We start from the raw sequence: 18080 nt of genomic DNA, 5'->3' as shown, positions 1-18080 counted from the left end.
AATCCTGCTTTTCAGATGCAAACTTTAGAACTGACCATCCATACTTTCACTTTGCAAGGCGTGAAATCTGATCCGTTTGTTTGGGCCGTGTAAGTAAATATCTGGAACATCTACCTCAGTTGCTGCAGCAATGATGTAAGCATCAGCAAGATGCTGTGAGACTTTCTCACACAACAGCTGTCAGTGCGGAAGGAGGGGTTGGGAAACTGGAAATTTTGCCTCTGCTCACATCCATCACGGCATCTCACCGCAGTGCTGAAATCACAAGGCACATTCATGCAAGTTCTGCATCCAAAACCGCTGATTTATTCGCTCATTCATTATACAGTGTATTCGGACACAGCTGCAGACAGTATCGCGCACATACTACGCGTTGTCTCGAATGACGATTGAACGCATTTCAAAAAAAGTCTGATTTTAATCGGATTGGATGTGGTTTGGATCACTTTGTAAACATCGGATTTCATGTGTGTTTTTTTTTCTCTGTTCTGTCTACAAACAAAACAACTAAACGGATTTGAGTCAGATATGCCAAAACGTTGGATTTTTGCTGCCTGTCTGAACAAAGCCTTTGGCAAAGTGTGTTTTGTTTAATCACACGGCTTGTGTCGACCAGTGTCAAGCCCATTCAAATGCAGGCTTTATACCATTGCTTGGACGTCTAATTCTATATGACTTAAGCCATCATATTCTATTGTTACAGGAAGCAAGCCCATCATTTCGATTCAAGTAATTTTCTTTACATTTTTCTTACATTACATTTTATCAAAAATCTATAGCTAGCCAATTTGCCTTTAGCTATTTCAATAACAATGTTTTGTAGGACAATGCTCCGCTGTGATGACATGCAATTTCATGTAAAAGCAAAATGACAGGCCATTTCCATTTCAATCAGGGACATTTACGAGCTATTGTCTGTCTTAGGCCCACTTTTCATCCGGATAGTATTTGGATATTCTTTAGTGGTCTGCATTTACACTTTTCAGTCATGCAATGCTTTATTCTTTGAATATACTGTAGTATCGTGCACTCATTTCAGTGCATCTCAAGTGTTTTTATAACTTAGAGCTTTGTGTCAGTAAGATATTTTTTAAGGAATTAATAATTCAATGATGCTAATAATGCAATGATGCTATAGATTGATCAAAAGTGACAGTAAAGACTTTTAAATAGTTAGAAAAACAATCTATTTCAAATAAATGCTGTTCTTTTGAACGTTCCATTCAGAATCCTGAAAAAGAAATGCATGACAATTTCCACACAAATATTGCACAGCACAAGTGTTTTCAACATAGATAATATTAAGAAATTTTACTTGAGTGGCAAATCAGCATATTATAATGATTTCTGAAAGATCATGTGACATTGAAGACACTGGAGTAATGATGTTGAAAATTCAGCTTTGCCATCACAGGAATAAGTGGCATTTAAAAAGAAAAATATTCAAATAGTAAGAAATTGTAATAATATTGTGAAATATTTTACTGTATTTTTGATCAAATAAATGCAGCCTTGTTGAGCATAAGAGACTTCAAAAATATCACAAACGCTTACTGACCCAAATATTTGAATATAATTCATTTTAATTCAATTACATCATTCATAATGCTTCATGGGATTGTAGTTCATTCCCTCATTCAAGTCATTAAGTACACAGTCTTGTACCTTTCCATAATTTCCAATTACATTTTTGTTTCACAATTTGTTTCAAGCTGGTTGGTTTGGTTCCTGTCTTTGAATTCTTTGATGAAGATTTAAAAAAGAAATCCCCATGGAAAAAATATTTCCGGAACTAAGATGGCTTAACACGTGGGCAGGCACTGTTGCGCTCTATTGCATTTCTCTACTTTAGAAACATTCCCACAGCCAAAGGATGCTAATAAGCCTTAGAAGTGAGGAAAATGGGAGACAATAAAGTTTTGAATTGCCCCTCCTAGGATTTGAAAAAAAGAAACGGGATATTGTTCATTAAATTGAGAAGATCACAAGTCCTGATAAAAGAACAGCATGTTGGAAAATATACAAATCATTCCATCAAAATGACAGATATTGATCTGTTTTATGTAGGCTACAGCTTACATGGATGGAAAACAACAAAAATAGAGTTTTGTCCATTAAATGTGTTCTGGTGGTATCCAATTGAGATTTAAGGACCAATAATGTTAATCCCAGGTTTAAAAGAGGTCTTGGTAAAGAGATGTTTCTCCTTCTTTCAGATTTCTCTATCATACTAACATGCAATATTTCCATGAAGGCTTTTGTGACTTCTCTCTTTCATTACCTCTTATGTGTGTTTTCATTTTCTCCATCTAGATGTTCTCACCACAACCCCCCCACCCACCACTACCACCATCAACGATTTCCAAGGTACAGTACAGTATCCCATCTGAGCTGCAGGGTTCTCACTCCATCTCACCCTTTTCTACATTTTCCCTGTGTCCTGCTGTGCGTGTGCATTCACGTGTATGTGTGTGTGCGCGAGAGAGAGAGAGTCTAAGTACGCTGCTGATGCATGTTACTGTCCGTGAGCTAAAAAAGACAGCGGGAAGAGGGTAAAGTGCAGAGGCTCGTGCGGAGGCGGGCGGGCAACCCTAATAAGATCTCGACGCAGATTGTGGACTCGGTGGCCTTGCGGTGCCTCGCCGTCATTGTCACTTGTCAGGTTGTGCTTGTCAAATCCTTTTCTGTCACTCGTCTGATCTTTCACTGTAGAGATTCATTTTGGAGCGAAAATCTTATCAGGATCTTGCCGTGTCTGTGCCTCAGATTACGATTACAAATATCCTCGGCCTTCCATAAGAATGACATCAACACATCCTTGAAATGCTCTGACGGGACATATCGACAGTGATTCATTGTGTTTTTTTATTTCATAAATGTTGTCAGTTGACACTGTCAGTTTTCCAATAGTGGTTTTATTCTGACCTTGATGAGGTTTTTTTGAGAAAACTTCAGAATGAAAATTTCCTGATAATTTACTCACACCCATGTCATCCAAGGTTTATGTCTTTCTTTCTTCAGTCAAAAAGAAATTAAGGTTTTTGAGGAAAACATTCTAGGATTTTTTCCCAAATAGTGGACTTCACCAGGGTACAATGGGTTGAAGGTCCAAATTTTATTTTCAGTGCAGCTTCAAAGGTCTCTACATGATCTCAGACTAGGAATAAGGGTCTTATCTAGCGAAATGATTGGTAATTTTCTTAAAAAAAAAAAAAAGTTATATACTTTTTAACCACAAATGCTTGTCTTGCACTGCTCTGCGATGTGCTGCACATTTCGTAATTACTGTGGAAAGGTCATGCGTGACATAGTACCGATCCAGTGTCTACAAAGCGAATGTGCAAAGACTAAGTCAAACACCATTTACAAAAAAAGGTAAAACAATGATGTCGAATTGAAGTTTGAGAAGAAAATGAGATTTTCGCCCTACTGCGGTACTTCCGCCTACGTCATGCGTGACCTTTCCAAAGTAATTAATGTGTGGCGCATCGCAGAGCAGTGCAAGACAAGTATTTGTTGTTAAAAAGTATATAAATTTTAATTTTTTTAGAAGACTAGACAATACCCTTATTCCTCGCTGGGATCGTGTAGAGCCCTTTGAAGCTACATTGAAAGTGCAATTTGGACCTTCAACTCGTCCACTATATGAATTGTCCTCCTGGAATGTCTTCCTCAAAACCTTAATTGCTTGTCAACTGAAGAAAGAATGACATAAACGTCTTGGATGACATGCGGGTGAGTAAATTATCAGGAAATTTTAAATCTGAAGTGAACCAATCCTTTAAAAATACTTGATGAACCAATTCATTTTTATTAACATGCAAACGAAACCTCTGGACTAGGAGAAATCACAGAAAATCCCAGCAAATAAATCAATTGCAGGTACATTTAAAAGTAAAGGTTCCAAAAGGAGGAATGAAGAACCATTTTTGGTTCGCCAAAGAACCTTTCAGTGAACAGTTCTTAAAGGACCATTTTTTGTTAGTTAAAGAACCTTTTGTGGAATGTAAATGTTCCATGGATATCATAGAACCATATATGCCAATAAAGAATCTTAAAGGGTTAGTTTACCCAAAAATGAAAATTCTGTCATCATTTACTCACCTTTGTGTTGTTCCAACAGTAGTGGGCCACCACTGACTTCTATTTTTTCCATACTATGGAAGTCAATGGTGTCCCACAACAGTTTGGTTACAACATTCTTCAAAATATCTTCCTTTGTTTTCAGCAGAACAAAGACATTTATACAGGTTTGGAACAACTTGAGGGTGAGTAAAGTGAGAAATTTTATACATTTTGACAGGAAAGACTTTTACATGGTTACAAAAGATTTCTATTTCAAATTTCAGATTACTATTTCATGAAATAATCCTGAAAAATGTATCACAATTTTAAGAAATATTAACCCTCAGGGGTCTGAGGATTTTTGGGACCCTGGAGAAGTTTTGACATGCCCTGACATTTGTGCTTTTTTCAGTTGTTCATAAACATATTAATGGAAAAAGTGTCATTACACTGTATTCAGCACAAACTAGGCTACAATAATATGTGAGGAACATGTATGTACATGTTTGTGTTTTTGAAGGAATAACGTTTATGCGTGGTTATTGAAAAAACAAAAAACTTAAGTCACTGAAATAAACCTAAAAAATATATATTAAATCTTTGTTCACAAGACTTCTGGGTATTTGAGGTTGTAGACTAGAGTTTTTGCTTCAGAATTATGTAAAAATTATGCTGCCTGCTTGTTCATATAAAACAATAGAGAGATTTAAATTTTCTAAAACATCTTTGGTCAAGAAACACAGTATGCGTGGAGGCGTGTATAATCATGAATAATGGGTGATTCTCACCTGAGAAGACAAAAGAATCGCATAAAGAGCTCTAATGACCTGCATAAATAATGAGCTCTTTCAGACAGGTAGGCTGTGAAAAAACCCTCTGATGATCATGTCTCAAAACAGCACAACTGTTTTTAACATTGATAATAATAATAATAATCATTTCTTGAGCAGATCATGTGACACTGAAGACTGGAGATGCTGAAAATTCAGCTTTGTACCACAGGAATAAATGACATCTGTAAATATATCAAATTGAAAACATGTATTTAAAATTGTAGTAAAATACCACAATATTACTGTTTTTTAGAGGTGTAACGGTACACGTATCCGTACCAAACCGTTTCGGTACAGGGCTTTCGGTTCGGTGCATGTGTGTGTGGCGTGACAGATCACTGTACAGGCGCCTCAGTTCAACCGGCATCGCGGAGCACAAGTGAACACGATCATCTTCCTCACTAGTTACAGTATAAACTTAAATGAACATCTCAAGGTATGTTGAAAAATACAGTACAACTTACTGAAACATATAATATCTTGTGTTATCGCTTATTCAGTGTTTCAATGGTTTTTACCTCAGAAATGGAATTTAGTGTCCACAGCTTGTTAGTTTGTCAGAGAAAATAACTCTTTCGCTTAATATATGCACTGTATTAGCCCATATATTCATTATATGTTACTTAACCTTTTAGTGATGTCTTGATTGTAGCCTATGTTTAAATAAACTGTCATGGAAATGATAGCCACTGTGTATAAATGATTATATTTCAACAACAAATTGGAGTAAAACTTAATTTTATAATTTCATGCTTGCATACAATTTGTTCTTTTGAGTGTTTATTATGTCTAAAAATAAAAAGCGCGATTGAATTTAGGCTAATATTTTGGGCTCAGTTAATTTAATATTTAATATTATAGTAGCATAATGTTCAAATAAGGGCTCCCTACATAGTTTATAGCATCAGCAAATATAATTTTTTTTTATCCTTATGAAAATTTAGTTAGAATTTAATTTAATATATGTAAAGACAAAAACACAATTTGTTCAGTAAACCACTGTTTAATAATACAAAATTTTTTTTTATGTTTATCCCGTACCGAACCATGTCTTCAAAACCGAGGTACGTACCGAACCGTGAGTTTTGTGTACCGTTACACCCCTGCTGTCTTTACTGCATTTTAATACATATATTTTGATATTCATATATCAACAGTGATTTATCTTTTTATTATTTCATAATGTTGTCAGTTGTCATTATCAATTTTCCAATAGCTGTTTTATTCTGATCTTAATGAGGTTTTCTTGAGCGCTTTAAAACACTTCATGAACCAACCCATGTTTATTAACATGCAAAGGAAAGCTTGGAACTAGGAATACCAGCAAATAAATCAATGGCAGGTAATTGGTGCTATATAGAAATGTAATACATTTTTGATGAGCTAGCAAAGAGTGAGAAAGGATAGGGTGCACTCTACTATCAAAAAAATCAATTAAGCCATAAAGTCTTGCCGAAACGCTCAGTAGCTTTAGGGGGTGACATTTAAAGATGATTGCCATTTATAACACAAAATAAATGGCTAAATGGAAGCACCGATAGTGGCACCTTTAACAGATGCCGCACTTTCTCCTCTTTCGTAAAATCATCATGCACGGCGAGTAGAAGTGTGATAGTGTCAGCCTTTCGGAGGAATCATCTATGCTCAGGACTTTTCTGTGATCATCAGGCTGAACTAAGTCATGTCTGCTTTTCTCTCGGAAGAGCCGTCCTCTTGTGTTTCTTCCCAGGCCTAACTTCTCCGCATGCAGAGTAAGCATGTAAGAAGTTTATTGGTGTAACCGTCTTAACCTCGGATTACCGTTCGAGCAGAACTTGCTTTCGAGCAGACACGGCGAGTAATCCACTCATGGTGAGTACAGGAGAACTCCAGGGACCTGCTAGCCATCTGAAACAGTCACACTGTTTTATCTGATATGCAGTCTGGTCTTTAGGGCCTGTGAACGACTACAGATGATGGAATATGACCCTGGGTCCTGCATGTTTAGTCTGTGGGCAAGAGGGGTCATGTCAGGGGGATTGCAGCTGCTGTGGATCAGTGATTAATATTGATAGGTGCATGTAAGTGCCAAGCTGATTTCTGTGATAGGGCAAAAAAGAGTGCCATTCAAGTGGATATACGGATGCCTATGGAACAACCCTTTTATGTTATCAGTATTGCATATGATTGATTGTATTATGGTATCAACACTGCATAAATGCAGCATATGTTTACACGGGTTTATTTTGGGGCCTTTTGTAGCTTTTATTTATAGGACAGTAGAGGCCAGAAAGTGATCTTATTAACATCTGTGTTTGTACTAATTTTTCGCATTGGTTGGATATACAATGAAGACATGGTGGCAGCATCTTAAAGGTGCCCTAGATTCAAATTTTGAATTTACCTCGGCATAGTTGAATAACAAGAGTTCAGTACATGGAAAAGACATACATTGAATTTCAAACTCCATTGCTTTCTCTTTCTTATGTAAATCTCATTTGTTTAAAAGACTTCCGGAAAACACGCGGATCTCAACATAACACAGACTGTTATGTAACAGTCGGGGTGTACGCCCCCAATATTTGCATATGCCAGCCCATATTCCCAACATTATGAAAGGCATTAGACAAGGGCAGCCAGTAACGTCTGGATCTGCACAGGTGAATCAACAGACTAGGTAAGCAAGAACAACAGCGAAAATGGCAGATGGAGCAATAATAACTGACCATGATAGCATGATATTTTTAGTGATATTTGTAAATTGTCTTTCTAAATGTTTCGTTAGCATGTTGCTAATGAACTGTTAAATGAGGTTAAAGTTACCATCGTTTCTTACTGTATTCACAGAGACAAGAGCCGTCGCTATTTTCATTTTTAATCACTTGCAGTCTGTATAATGCATAAACACAACTTCATTCTTTATAAATCTCTCCAACAGTGTAGCATTAGCCGTTAGCCACAGAGCACAGCCTCAAACTCATAGAGAATCAAATATACTTTACTCACATAATTCGAAGCATGCATACAGCATGCATGACGAACATCTTGTAAAGATCCATTTGAGGGTTATATTAGCTGTGTGAACTTTGTAAATGTGCTGTAATATAATCGAGAGCTCGTGTGGCAGGGAGCACACGAATTAAAGGGGCGGTGCGCTGAAAAAATCAGTGCATAGTTAATGATGCCTCAAAATAGGCAGGTAAAAAAATTAATTTAAAAAAATCTATGGGGTATTTTGAGCTGAAACTTCACAGACACATTCAGGGGACACCTTAGACTTATATTACATCTTGTGAAAAAGCATTCTTGGGCACCTTTAAACATATTTACATATACATATTTACATATACACTGCTTTGGAAATATAACAGATCTTTACAAATCTTTTATGTTGTGATTATATTATTAAATATATTTGTATAGTTAAACTACTGTTCAAAAGTGTGTTTTAAATTTCATGTTTTATTCAGCAAGGTCACATTAAAGGATTAGTTCACTTCTGAAAAATGAAAAAATGAAAATTACCTGATAATTTACTCACCCCCATGTCATCCAAGATGTTCATGTCTTCCTTTCTTCAGTCGAAAAGAAATTAAGGTTTTTGAGGAAAACATTCTAGGATTTTTCTCCATATAGTGGACTTCACTGGGGTTCACTGGGTGGAAGGTCCAATTTGCAGTTTCAGTGGAGCTTCAAAGGGCTTCAAACGATACCAGACAAGGAATAAGGGTCTTACCTAGCGAAACGATTGGTAATTTTCTAAAAAAAAAAATAAAAATAAAAATGTATATACTTTTTAACCACAAAAACTTGTCTTGCACTGATCTCGTCTGGGAACGCGTTGAGTGCTTTGAAGCTGCACTGAAACTGCAATTTGGACCTTCAGCCTTGTGAACCCCACTGAAGTCCATTATATGGAGAAAAATCCTGGAATGTTTTTCCTCAAAAACCTTAATTTCTTTTCGCCTGAAGAAAGCAAGACATGAACATCTTGGATGACATGGGGGTGAGTAAATTATCAGGAAATTTTCATTCATTTTCATAAATTAACTGACATTTGTCATTTTATAAAAGATTCTATTTCAAACAAATACTTCTCCTTTTAACTTCTAATCATCAAAATATCTTGAAACATATGTATTATGGTTTCCACAAAAATATTAAGCAGTACAACTGTTTTCAACATTGATAATAATAATCGATATTTAAAAAAAAAAAAAAAAAAAAAAATTTATTAACCCCAAACTTTTGAATGATAGTGTACATATTACTTTTATAAATATATATTTATATAACTACCTTTCAACAAAGATATAGAAAATGTAAATACAGTGGAAGTATTTTGGTACAATAATCTTTTATATATAATATGAATGTATTAAAAGTACATGAAGTATTAAATTACATAGACTTGGGATATAATGCACAAATAAAATGGATTGCATTTATGATCATTTTATGTGGTGGTGTAACTATATATTTAATACTATAAATAGAATATAAAAGATTTGTAAATTGCCCAAAATAACCATCAGGGGTTCGTTTTCACCCAAACTCTTTTTGTTGGTGGGGCTCTCAAGATTTGTAATGCACCATTGACCAGGCCTGCAAGTATGAGTATGAGGAGTCAGCTCAGCATTATTTGATTTCGAAGGGATTGGATCTGCCATGGATCAGTGATTAATATTGATAGGTGCAAGTGAGTGCCAAGCTGGTTTCCGTGAAAGGGCAAAAAGCGTACAATCCAACTGGATATATGGATACCCTGCTGGGTATTGATGAAATATAAAACAATGCGGACAGCTGAGCTCTAGATCAGGTGCACCGCAGGGCGGGTCCATATTTTATAAGATTGTGTCAAGTTAGAGAAGTTCTTTTCCAGAAAACTGCTAGATGTGAATGCACATACACATCAGCATCTGTAGATGTTTTTCTCCTCTCGTTATTCATTATCGCCACCTCAAACTTCCCTGTCCTAGAAATCTCCTCCATGAATCTCCCAAACAGTCCAATTAAGACAGGCAGCTGGACGCATCCTATTGTTGACTCAGTCACTTTTAGCAGCTTTGTTTTTGCGGTGGGACGATGCAGACATTTAAAGGTTACCAGATTTGCTTTAAAACCCTTTGAACAGACAAAAGATGATGGGTTGTTGCTCCATATGTAGACATCAGCAATGTTTTTCTATATAATGAGTTCCTCCTCAGAAATTTTTCAAGGCCTATCCAATATGTCCTGGCTGAGCTCACTGTGCCTGCAGGTAAAGCGGAGGGTGCTGGGCTCATGGATCTGTCTACTGAGCGTCATTTATGCAGCTCTGCGTGGGAATGATGGAGTTGCTGCTGGCCAAACAACACAGTGAAGACTTTGTGTATCATTAGTCTTAAAACAAGCTCTCCAGCTTTGGCTGTGATTTAATTTGTCATCGGGAATGTACTGCGTTCCTTCCCACCTTACGATCTTCTTTCACTACACAATGCCAGGGAGGGCTAATTTTAGACCTTTCTTACTGTTTGTTGGCTTGAGGCACATAGTATCTTGTTTTCTAGCATTGTTGTCGGCGCATTTATAATATGCAAGCTTTTGGCTTCTTAGTTGACTCAAGCCCAATGCGCACTATTCAATTTTGGTCACAGTTTTGGAGTCTGAGACGAACTGCGGGTTTCTTAAAAAGATTGCAGAATTGGCTCTCTTTGAACTTTTAGTGTGACACCCTCACCAATGGTTAAATGCATGAATTGATGAATTGTAAGGCAGGCTATCAATACAGATTTTCAGAATCAGAAGCTCTCAATTCTGTTTACGATTCAATTAATTTCTTATTCATTTTGCATATTTATAATTTATAATCAAGCTGATATTATACAGTAAAAGTAATTATGGGTGTAACGGTTCACAGAAGTCACGGTTCAGTAAGTACCTTGGTTTTGGGGTCACGGTTTGGTACGATAACAGGAAAAATGGTTACACTTTGGTTTAGAATTCAATTCTCACTATTAACTATGACTTTTGCCTCAATAAACCCCTAATTACTGCTTATTAAGAGTTATAAAGTAGTTGTTAAGTAAAGAGCCAATATCCTAGTAATATTCATGCTAATAAGCAAATAGTTAATAGTGAGAATTGGACCCTAAACTAAAGTGTTACAGGAAAAAGGAACAAATCCACAATGCTTGGTTTATTTTATTTTATTTTGAACAGAGAGTAGTGCAAATCACAGTTTGTTCCACCTAGTGGCATTTAGTCCCCTAGATGATATTGTATTAAGCACTAAGCAGTAAAAAGAATACACTCTTGCATAGGTAATTCTTTTTACAGGGCTGATTAAAAAAAAACAAAAGGTATTTGGTCACAATCAGCTACAAAACTGAAAAGCATCTCATGTTATAAAAGTTCAAAATAAATAGAATAATAATAAAAAAAAAAAAATTGTGCATTTGGAGTGTTGCAATTTGCTCCACGTAAACTATATTTAATTTTCCGCGTTCCACTCAGTCTTTCAATGCATTCTCCTTTGCCCATGAGCGCAGAAAGACGCATTCAACACGTGCACCCTATCTAGTGGACTTTGTTTTCATTCACTTAGGTCATTCATGTATGCGCTGTTCTTCTTTTTTTCCTGTTGCAGCGGTTAGCAAACAACATTGCATTACCACGTGCGCCCCCTTCTGGATTAGACGTGGCTTGCCCGTGACTGACTGTATTCGTCTTCTGACTGCATGCACTGAACAGTGATGTCCGTACCATGCAGTTCTGGATGAATACATGTACGCATTCGATGCGTGCGCACTATCTAGTGGACTTTGTTTTCAAGCGCTCAAGTCATTCACGTATGCGCTGTTCTTATTCTGCTGTTATTCCTGTTGTGGCAGTTAGCAAACAGCGTTGCATTACCGTGCACGCACCCTTCTGGATTGGAGCGTGGATCACCTGTGACTGACTGTATTCGTCATCTGACTGCATGCATCGAACCGTGACGTCCGTACTGTCCGGTTTGGGACAAATACATGTACCATTACACCACTAAATAATAATAATATAATAATAATAATATAGAAAATATTCTATCACTGACTTTCTAAAAAACGAACAACAGGGAATAAAAATGAGCAGAACCAAATGAGCTCAGTGAACTGAAGTAAACTTAAAATTGCATCAGTTCAAATTAATATTACATGTTTTTAATGTATTTTATTCAAATATTCCATCACTTAAAGTAACGATAACTTGATTTTCATTTAGTTATCATTCTGATGGATTCATTCATTGAACGGTTTATTAGACCTATTTAAACAGTAACTTCTTCGTTCATGGCTCTGTTTGAATGATTCAGTAAATCATTTATTTGACTACACTTGCACTGCATGTTCTGATTCACTTAAAAGAGTTTGTTTAAAAGAGTCATTTGCTCATGAGCTGGACTGCACTGGAAAAGCCCTAATAAATTGATTGCATTTCGATTTCCTGTAATGAATCTTGGCACACTATGAAGTTCTGACCATGTAATGAAGCACCAATAGGAGTACAGCAATTGATGACATGTGTGAGACAGAAATAGACATTGATGCTAGCTTCTCTATGATATTTAATTTAAATATCTTGTTATTTATCATGCACTTCCCCATTGATTGTATTATTACAAGTACTTTGAGTTTGCTTTGAAGAATGAGCAGCCCACAAATTCACTCTTTCATCAAGCACTGACAGACTTCAACATTAGCACAATGGCTTGCTTGAAAAGTGTCAGAATTTGACATGGTTGATGATGTAAAATGCCCAGTCAACCCTGTCAATTGTGACCAAAGTCCTGAGTCTGACATAAAAGATGGTTGATGTCACACGGTCTGCTTTGGCTTCTACCCAAGATCTCGCCAGGCTCATATCGTACAGTCTGACAAGCAACAATTTCAAAGGATAGAGAAAAAATCGCACAGTGTGCACTTGGCTTTAGACAAGTCCGAGTCTATTAAAGATTTGATTTTATTTTTTTCAAAAGAAATACACAGCGGTGGCTCATTATCAGGCGTCATTCATTGTAACAGCATGGCGTCACACAGTAAGCTTCACAGTACCCACATAGAGTAAATCACTGTGAATTCCCACCAGATGCAGTTGTACTAATCAGATGTGAAAACATTGCACCAGATGTTGCCTTTGGTCACCCCATATGAGCTCTTTAGAGAAGTTTCCTCTGTTGATTTTTAGAGAACAAAGAACAGCATCAAATGTGAAAAATGCCACAAACTGCGCAGCCTCTTGCAGAGCTGAATCCACTGTGATTACTGCATGTGACGTTTAAAAAAAAAAAAAAAAACTCAGTTTACATTTTACCTTCCTGTGCTCTCATTAAATGATACACGTAGATGTTCTGCAGAATGTGGACTATGAAATGGCAAACTACCACTCACCACTTTTACTGTTTCTATAGTGTGTGTATATATATATATATATAATATTATATGCAGCATAGTATATACATCTTCCCATATTCATGAAATACCCAGATGATCGATGGTTTGTCAAAATGTATAGTATACATCAGTTAAAGAAGCAAAATAACCATATTTATTTCCGAGATGACACCTTGCTGATCCATCCATCCATACAATCACACACACATGCATACATATAGTCAAACCAAAATTTATTCAGACACCTTGAACGTTTCATTCATTAATACAGTTTATTCACTATAGTTAAAAAAATGGTAATAAAATATGACAAGATCTTAGAGTTAAACTGTGTCAGAAAAAAATTATCTTAATTATGTCAGATAACATTTAAGCAAAACATGGTCAGGTCAGAGTGTCTGAATAATTTTTGGTTCCATATTTTTTATCAGTTTTACTGGTAGTTCTTCACTGTATGAAGAATTTTTGGGTATAATATGTCACAGTTTTACTTTATTTTGCTATCCTCACTTACATAAATGAACTATAGTGTCCTGCACCCACTAGTAAAAGTATATCAAAAATATCAAAAATGTCTGAATAATTTTTGGTTTGACTGTACATACATCTATACATACACTACCGTTCAAAAGTTTCGGTAAGATTTTTTAATGTTTTTAAAAGAAGTTTCGTCTGCTCACCAAGGCAGCATTTATTTAATTAAAAAACAGTAATATTGTCAAATATTATTACAATTCAAAATAACTGTTTTCTATTTGAATTTATTTTACAAAGTAATTTATTCCTGTGATGGCAAAGCTGACTTTTTAGTATCATTATGCCAGTCTTCAGTGTCACATGATCCTTCAGAAATCATTCTTATATGCTGATTTATTGCTCAAGAAACGTTTCTTATTAATATCAATGTTGAAAACAGTTTTTGAAAATGTTGAAATTTTTTTTTTTTAGGATTCGTTGATGAATAGAAAGTTCAGAAGAACAGCATTTATTTGAAATACAAAGCTTTTGTAACATTATACACTACTGTTCAAAAGTTTGGGGTCAGTAAAAATTGTTTTTTTTTTTTTAAGAAATGAATACTTTTATTCAGCAAGGATGCATTAAATCAATCAAAAGTGACAGTAAAGACATTTATAATGTTACAAAAGTTTATATTTAAAAATATAAACGCTGTTCTTTTGAACTTTCTATTCATCAAATAATCCTGAAAAAAAATATTGTACACAAATATTTTGTACAATTGTACACATTAAATGTTTCTTGAGCAGGAAATCATCATTAGAATGATTTCTGAAGGATCATGTGACACTGAAGACTGGAGTAATGATGCTGAAAATTCAGCTTTGCCAACACAAGAATAAATTACATTTTAAAATATTTTCAAATAGAAAACAGTCATTTTAAATTGTAATGATATTTCACAATATTACTGTTTTGAGTGAATTTTTAATTAAATAAATGCAGCCTTGGTGAGCAGATGAAACTTCTTTTAAATACATACATACATTTATCTATCCATACATACAAACATCCATCCATATCCATCTATCATATCATCTATCATATATATCTATATATATGAAGAGTTCATTTGCAAAAACAGATTTTTCTTATCCATTTTTATTAATTCTCACAAAACTTGTTTTTTTATTGTGCTTTCCAAGTAATAGCAATCAAACTGCAGTTGGGTTGTTTTGATTAAGTAATAATAATAACTCCAAAAAATATAGGTAACTAACAAAATTAAAGTTCATTGAAAGTATGGTTTTATATATATATATATATATATATATATATATATATATATATATTGCAAAATATATATATAGCAAAAGCAGATAACTCCAACAGTCATTTTTGACTAAAGCAGATAACTCCACATTTCAGTTAAACAAAACCAGGTAATTGCTTTGTAATTGCATTTACAACACACTCAGACACACACACACACGCAAAAGGATAACCGAGGGTTCAGCACGTAAGACGTGTATGGTGTACAAGGACTTGCAGGAGTCGAAATTATAAATCCTCAATCACTTTTAGTCCGCTTTGACGAAACTTCCCTCAGCTAGCGCGTCTTTTTGAAGTGACTATAGAAGCCTTGTCAAAAACGGACTTATCGGTTTCTGTAGACAAACAACAAGGGCACTTGTTTCTGCTATAAAACGTGAACTCGCCATGCCTTGGCAGTAGACAATACCAGTTTTTCTGACAAAATGGATTTATGGTTCAGAACGTGCTATATGTGGAGAATAACGCACAGTAGTTTTTTTGCAAATGAACTCTTCATATATATATATATATATATATATATATATATATATATATATATATATATATACACACACACACACACACACACATAAATACATGCATATTTGTTTTTTGGCGTTTTTTTTTTTTTTTTTCTGGTTGCACATCTACAGAAGGAGGTTGCGAAGTATGCTTTATATTGATGATGTTGTGATGCTATACTACTGTTTGAAACATATCTTGTTGTATAATTCATACTATTTCACATACTATATAGCTACAGCATGCAGTATGCTAGAATTAGATTTCAAATATGCCTGTGTTTCTGTGTTTATTGACAGAGGCCTCCTTTGGGCTTGATGTCCACACAGCCGAGCAGACCACCAAGCTCATCTCTCCTCCCAGCCCCCTACCCTAAACCTTTATACACTGCTGTTTGAGAAGGCGCCTCGTGTTGTTTGTTGTTTCGTTGCATCTGTGGCCTTTGCCCAGTCTGTGCTTCTTGTTTGTCCTGTTTATTTTCATCTCATCTCTTTTTGCACGCTTTTTCCTCCTACCTGCCTCTTGCCTCATGAGCCCAGACAGCCCAGCGCGCTCAGAGCCGCTACCCCTCCCGCATACATCTGAGCCGGCTCTGCGCTCCTGCTGCTCCTGCTCTTTCATGTCCGCTCTCATAGCCCACGTTAATATCACAGTCTACTATCAAGCTGCAATCATACATGTGTGAGAATGTCACTTTGCTTAAACACACTGAGATGAAAGCCCCGTGAATCAATTTAGTTCAGGAAGCTGACTTTTTCAGTGGGGGGAAATAATGAGTGAACGAACTGCCATTGGGGTTGATGAGAAGACGTGGTTCACGTTCTTGCCGCAGTGCATTCTTTAGGGAAAAAAGGGCCACCTTGAGTGCATGTACATCATCGTGTTGTGAAATACTTTGAGTTGGTTGTGTACGATAAGTGATAGATTAAGATAAGTGTCTTGTAATTTCCCTTCATGCATAATGGCGAGCTGTAGGAGGCCACATTTAGAATCACATGCTTCAGTGAGTTTTAGGCCTTTAATTATCATCTGAATATATATGTAACAGACATAGGTCAGTAAGAGCTGTGCATGTAAACCGCACTCCCCTGATCTCAAGAGGAGCTCTAGTGATTGATACTAGAGACTGCGGTTTTTAGCCTCCCATGCCGGCGGACCCAGGTTTGAGTCCCGCTTAGAGAGAATGGTTCGAACAGGAGGGGTTACATTGGTGCCGTGACCCGGATGGGAGTGAGGTTTAGGGGGGTGACTGTAACGGACCTAGGCCAGTAAGAGCTGTGCATGTAAACCTCACTTCCCTGATCTCAAGAGCCGCTCTAGCAACTGATACTAGAGTCTGTGTTCTTTAGCCTCCTTGTTAGAGCGCCCGACTCCCATGCCGGCGGACCCGAGTTCGAGTCCTGCTTAGAGCGGGCAGTTCAAACAGGAGGGGTTACATATACATGAACCAATGTACCTGTATATTGTATGTGGTAGTGAAATACCTTAAGTACTAGCTTCTTTTGAGTTCATAAATGTGTTTCTTTCATGACAACTCTCAGAGTGTTTGGCATGATAATAGGTATGATAATGTTGATATGTTTGGTCTTGGCAGAATAGATCTGCTACACTGCTGCTTCTTCAGACTTGCTACTGCCAATACATACATGACATGCTGCTGTGAGCAAGTAAGACATGCTGCTGTACAGTATAGCATACATGAATTACCTGTAGCAGATCTATACAGGTGGAGCTGGGGAAGGTGGAGGGTTTCTGAAAGCTCACTGCACTGCTAAGGCAAATGCTGACTAAGTATTTAAAGGTTAAGCAGCGAACTCATTGGCTACTGATACAGCAGGAACCAATCAGCTGTGCCCTATAGAGAATGATATGATTGCAAGCAAGTTAAAGGTTCCGTTTTTCGTGTTTTTTTGAAGCTTTGATTGTGTTTATAGTGTGCAATATAACATGTGTTCATGTTTCACGTGTAAAAAAACACAGTATTTTTCACATAATTTACTTATCTGTATACCACTGTTTCCACTGTCATAAAAACGGGCTGATGACTTCCTTGTTCTATGAAGTCCCTCCTTCAGAAATACGTAATGAGTTCTGATTGTGCCAGCGGTTCCTGTGTTGTGATTCGACAGCAGTTTAGCGTATCTTGCCCGGAAAGGTCACGCCTCTTACCATAACGTGGAGATGCACGCGCTCAGTGTTATTGTAAACATGTCTTTAATTTTACCCTATCAATTTGAGCCGGAATCAGACCCGGTTATTGGACTGCGAGATGAAAATAACAGCGTTTCGATGACATGGCGACAAACACACTCTACAAATGCAACTCTTGTGTATTCCTGTGGGCGGAGGTTAGTCAAAAAACTGTTTTAGTGACATCATTAAAGAAGGAAGTAGAGGGATGTAGTCCAAACTGGCCGTTCGATGTAGGCGACTTCTGTTAAATAAAATATCTCGCTTGGCATTGAACTTTGAGCTTTAAAATTTTACAGATTTTATT

General features: G+C 36.4%; 1 protein-coding gene across 3 annotated transcripts in view; it reads left to right on the top strand.

The window, feature by feature from the left end:
- cadm1b (cell adhesion molecule 1b) overlaps window positions 1-18080 on the top strand; it is a 231828-nt gene that overhangs the window by 187924 nt on the left and 25824 nt on the right. For 2 of the 3 annotated variants that reach the window (XM_048161902.1, XM_048161901.1), the window contains one exon: window positions 2314-2367. The exons of the other annotated variant lie outside the window; for it this stretch is intronic. In XM_048161902.1, coding sequence (XP_048017859.1) covers window positions 2314-2367 — 54 coding nt within the window. The remainder of the gene's footprint in view (window positions 1-2313; window positions 2368-18080) is intronic. 3 annotated transcript variants of the gene reach the window in all.

Source organism: Megalobrama amblycephala, linkage group LG16, assembly GCF_018812025.1.
Source record: "Megalobrama amblycephala isolate DHTTF-2021 linkage group LG16, ASM1881202v1, whole genome shotgun sequence".
Classification (NCBI taxonomy): Eukaryota; Metazoa; Chordata; class Actinopteri; order Cypriniformes; family Xenocyprididae; genus Megalobrama; species Megalobrama amblycephala.
The sequence above is the reverse complement of the archived record's forward strand: the minus strand, read 5'-3'. Positions and strand labels throughout refer to the sequence as shown.